The sequence below is a fragment of the Momordica charantia genome (assembly GCF_013281855.1).
Source record: "Momordica charantia cultivar OHB3-1 chromosome 3 unlocalized genomic scaffold, Mcharantia_2.0 BLBB01000003.1, whole genome shotgun sequence".
In the NCBI taxonomy this organism is placed as follows: Eukaryota; Viridiplantae; Streptophyta; class Magnoliopsida; order Cucurbitales; family Cucurbitaceae; genus Momordica; species Momordica charantia.
The window spans coordinates 15,577,735-15,582,626 of NW_028275161.1; the positions used below are offsets into that span (position 1 = coordinate 15,577,735).

General features: G+C 39.0%; 1 protein-coding gene across 4 annotated transcripts; it reads left to right on the forward strand.

Moving 5' to 3' along the window:
* The first annotated feature begins 334 nt into the window (after positions 1-334).
* LOC111020524 (crooked neck protein, putative / cell cycle protein) lies at positions 335-4,466 on the forward strand. Of its 4 annotated transcripts, none has more exons than XM_022297216.2 (9): positions 335-495; positions 612-1,988; positions 2,092-2,157; positions 2,387-2,531; positions 2,625-2,843; positions 3,115-3,334; positions 3,433-3,628; positions 3,855-3,988; positions 4,295-4,466. In XM_022297216.2, the coding sequence occupies exons 2-8, from the start codon at positions 832-834 to the stop codon at positions 3,961-3,963; spliced, it is 2,112 nt and encodes a 703-aa protein (XP_022152908.1). In that variant the 5' UTR covers positions 335-495; positions 612-831; the 3' UTR covers positions 3,964-3,988; positions 4,295-4,466. The 4 variants fall into 4 exon arrangements, with proteins under 4 accessions (XP_022152908.1, XP_022152910.1, XP_087978090.1 ...); XM_022297218.2 differs by having other exon boundaries at positions 3,855-3,975; XM_088121964.1 differs by having other exon boundaries at positions 337-495; positions 737-1,988; positions 3,855-3,975.
* The last annotated feature ends 426 nt before the right edge of the window (positions 4,467-4,892 follow it).

The following is a 4,892-nucleotide window of genomic DNA, read 5'->3' on the forward strand; positions in this document are numbered from 1 at the left end:
AGTAACATAATTTGAGACATTATTTACTTTCCTAAAACTTGCAAGTTTTGAATCTCTACCAACAAATCCATACCGGACCGGACTAATCATCGATTTCTGCAGTTTAATCGGTTTATTGTATTTTCAGAACCGAAATATTCCATTACAATTTGAAGTTCAAAAGCGAACATCGATTTTCTTTTCTGGCTTTTGGCTTGAGGTTTTTGAGAAACTTCTGGACCAATGGGGGCCAAATAAACCGACCCGGACATAGAAGATTCGAAAACCGATCCGGGTCGGTTCAGGTTTTGGTTTTAACCGGAAAAAGAACGAGGGTATTTCTTCTTCAGCCCTGTGGCGCTCGTTCCTTCCCTCTTTCTCTCACTTTTGCCGTTGAAGAAATTGATTACACGCATCAGCCGGCGACCCGCCGCTCTGTCTCTCTCTCTCGCCGTCCAGCTCCAGCGGAAGACCGGCGGCGGCTGACCCACTCCCCTCTTCCGCTACCTTTCTAGGGTTCGTCTCCTATCTCTCTATCTCAGATGAATTTTGTATTCTCTTCTTGCATTCCCCTTCTTGATTTGGAATCCTCGAGTTTGTGAGGGAGTTGAAATTTTCTACGATAATTGCAGTCTTTACAGTTCCTGGAAATTTCCCACCTCAGAAAAAAGAAACCCAGAAGACTTGTCTGTGGGCTTGTTCTGTTCTTTGTGTTTCTGTTGGCTGTCGTTGTAAATTTTCTCCTATTTTCTGATAGAGAACAGAACGATTTCTCTGTGAAGAAGGCATCCCCTCTGAAGGAGATTGTACTTCTATTACTCAAAAGTAGAAAACCTAAGCTACACTGAAACAATGTCTTCGTCCAAAGATGCGGATCCAACCCTAGGCTACCTCACTCGAAAGGATGCTGAGGTGAAGTTGCCGCGACCCACTAGGGTGAAGAACAAGACTCCGGCTCCAATTCAGATAACTGCAGAGCAGATACTTCGTGAGGCTCGTGAACGACAAGAGGCGGAGATTAGACCGCCTAAGCAGAAGATCACTGATCCAACTGAACTTGCTGATTATCGCCTTCGCAAGCGTAAGGAATTTGAGGATCTCATACGCCGTGTCCGGTGGAATATCAGCGTTTGGATCAAGTATGCTCAGTGGGAAGAGTCTCAGAAGGATTTCAATCGGGCTCGTTCCGTTTGGGAACGCGCCCTTGAGGTTGATTACCGTAACCATACCCTTTGGCTCAAGTATGCAGAGGTTGAGATGAAGAATAAATTTATAAATCATGCAAGGAATGTCTGGGATCGAGCAGTCACCCTTTTGCCTAGAGTGGACCAACTATGGTACAAGTACATTCATATGGAGGAAATGTTGGGTAATGTGGCTGGTGCAAGGCAGATTTTTGAGAGGTGGATGGGCTGGATGCCAGACCAGCAAGGTTGGCTGTCTTACATCAAGTTTGAGTTGAGATACAATGAGGTTGAACGTGCACGGGGCATATTTGAGCGCTTTGTTCAGTGCCACCCTAAAGTTGGGGCATGGATACGTTTTGCGAAATTTGAGATGAAAAATGGGGAAGTTGCAAAGGCAAGAAATGTTTACGAGAGAGCAGTTGAGAAGTTGGCTGATGATGAAGAGGCAGAGCAACTGTTTGTTGCTTTTGCTGAATTCGAGGAGAGGTGTAAGGAAACAGAACGGGCACGGTGTATATATAAGTTTGCCCTAGATCATATTCCCAAAGGTAGAGCTGAGGATATTTATAGGAAGTTTGTGGCGTTTGAGAAGCAATACGGGGATAAGGAAGGAATAGAAGATGCTATAGTGGGGAAGAGGAGGTTTCAATATGAAGAGGAAGTGAGGAAGAATCCCCTAAACTATGATTCTTGGTTCGATTATATACGATTAGAGGAGACTGCGGGAAACAAGGAGAGGATTAGGGAAGTCTATGAAAGAGCAATAGCCAATGTTCCTCCTGCCGAAGAGAAACGGTATTGGCAGCGTTATATTTATTTATGGTAAGTATGCCAAGAGAGACATCCTTTGTTTACTTTCTATACTTTTGTTTTGAGCATGCAGATTTTACAAATATTTGCTGATTGTTTGTTCTATCTAATTTAGGATCAATTATGCGCTATACGAAGAATTGGATGCTGCAGATGTTGAGCGTACCCGTGATGTATATAGGTATGCTGAATTTTGCATGGTGTCAGTATATGTAATTACAACAATGTTATAAGCATCCTAGTGTGTGAGTATTTAAATTGTATTACTCTATAAAATGTTCAATGTGCAATGTAACCATTTGGCAAAACATTTGAAAATCCCTACATTACTGTCATGCTTCATGATAATCATCAATACATATGTTGTACATATATAGAAAAGTCTTTTCATTCAACATAAATTTTGGCAGGGAGTGTCTGAATTTGATTCCTCATGGGAAGTTTTCATTTGCGAAGATATGGCTATTAGCTGCACAATTCGAAATACGACAATTGAACCTACAAGGTGCTCGACAAATACTAGGCAATGCAATAGGGAGGGCTCCTAAAGATAAGGTAATGTCATAGATTTTTCTTTTTCTTTTTCCTTTTTTAAAAACATCATCTCAGTTGCTGGAGAGTTCATGTTATTATTTTATCTAATAACAGATATTCAAGAAGTATATCGAGATAGAACTGCAACTAGGGAACATAGATCGTTGCCGTAAATTGTATGAGAAGTATTTGGAGTGGTCACCTGAAAATTGTTATGCATGGAGCAAGTATGCAGAGTTGGAGAGATCTCTGTGCGAAACTGAGCGAGCCAGGTCTATATTTGAGCTTGCAATTGCACAGCCTGCACTTGACATGCCAGAGTTGTTATGGAAGGTACTTCAAGAACTGTAAAATGTTCGTAGCCCCAAGGGGCAGCCCGGTCTGCAAGGGCTTGAGATCTCTTGGTCATTCTGGCTTAGAGGTCTCAAGTTCGAACCTTCCGGTGAGCTTAATATCAAAAACCTTTAATGTCTCCTAGGTTCGTGCCGAGACCCAGGTGCCCTTGGGTATAGGGGAGTAAAACTCTGACTCCTAGTTATCAAAGAAAAAAAAAATCTGGACTGTTAGAGGTTGAAACGGTACTTATTTTTATTGTTTGATGCAGGCCTATATTGATTTCGAGATATCAGAGCATGAATTTGAAAGAACTCGAGAGCTCTATGAGAGACTTTTAGATAGAACAAAGCACTTGAAAGTGTGGATTAGTTATGCCAAGTTTGAGGCATCAGCTATGGAGGATGACAGTCGGCTGTCGGAATTACCAGAAGATAATGTGCAGGAATATCTTCAATCATGGAAGAAACAATGCATTCAACATGCTAGAAGTAAGGAGACCCAATACTATTGTATTCTTTTGAGATCATTATTGTTCTGTCACCCCTCAACAAGTAGAATAGAAGCCTGACATAATTTCATGCTTCAGGGGTCTTCGAAAAAGCCATTACTTACTACAGAAATTCAGCACCAGAATTGAAAGAGGAGAGAGCTATGCTCCTTGAGGAATGGTTGAATATGGAGGCAAGTTTCGGCGACCTTGGTGACGTTAGCTTAGTGCAGTCTAAGCTACCAAAGAAACTTAAGAAGAGGCGGCAAATTGCGACCGAGGATGGTCCGGCTGGGTATGTGACTAATCTAATGTTTATATCATGTTAAATCTGATCTAATTGTCAAATCTGATTCTTTATACTGTTTAAATTTTGGCCGGGGTACAACGTTATATCAAAAAGTGTTCTAATTGCTATCTTCTCCTGCAATACACCAAAAGAGAAAAAGATTATCTTCTCTATATCTCAATAATGCTTCAGCAATGTTGCAGTTGCTCATATTAAAACTTTTGATTGGCAGGTTTGAGGAATACATTGATTACTTGTTCCCAGAAGAAACACAAACTACAAATCTCAAAATCCTTGAAGCTGCATACCGTTGGAAGAAGCAGAAAGTTGATGATAGTTAATCTGGCCTTTCGGTAATCAGAAATTGTATGTACTGGACGTATGAAAGAAAAATATAAGTTTTCGGTGTGCACAAATTGTTAGTTTTCTTAGATTACTGTGTGATACTAGGATATATTGGATTTTAGTTAACTACATTGAATTAGTTCCAATGGTATTCATGTTAATACAAAGTTTAATCAATTTATTTTTAATTCGTAAATCCAAACCAAGAAGAATCTTTGGAAAATTTTAAGCTAGTTTGGTTCATTTATAAACAACCAAATGATACTTTGAGCAATTTTAGGCCTTTTTTTTGTTAGACATATCGTAATATTTGTTTCCTTTTTTCAGGTATTTTGAATGTGGAATGCTTCACACATTGGGAGATTAGATTTGAGGAAGACAAAAATGGATCCTAGATCTATTAGGTGTATTTCTTAATTATATTGTAACTTTAGAAGCAAATTGTAAGAATAATTTTTATTTAATACAAATATTAGATTAAGGATTTTTTTCGATGCTACATATAGTGTCGGTAGAGATGTGCGTCGACAAAAGTCTTCTCTATCTAAAGTTGTAGATTGCATCGACAAATCTTTGTCGAGGTTAACCATTTGGTGTCAACAAAGTTCTCCAAAGTTTTTTTCCAACATTTTTTGTATACTTTTTCCAATGACTTTATGCATTATGTACTTCAAATTTCATATTGCATCTGGTAGATCTTAGGCTACCTGTTTTTATACCCGATGCTAGATGCAATATGTGTGATTTAAAATACACATTTTTCCATTAAATTGAATAGAAAACTTTAACACTAGCCAAAATGAAATTTTTTGCGCATTAGAAGTAAAATAAAATATTTGAAATATAAGGTAGTAACCATGAGAAAATGTAAATCCAAATCTTGCTCAAGTAGATAAGGCATAATTGGACCTTTTGCTTCCACAAT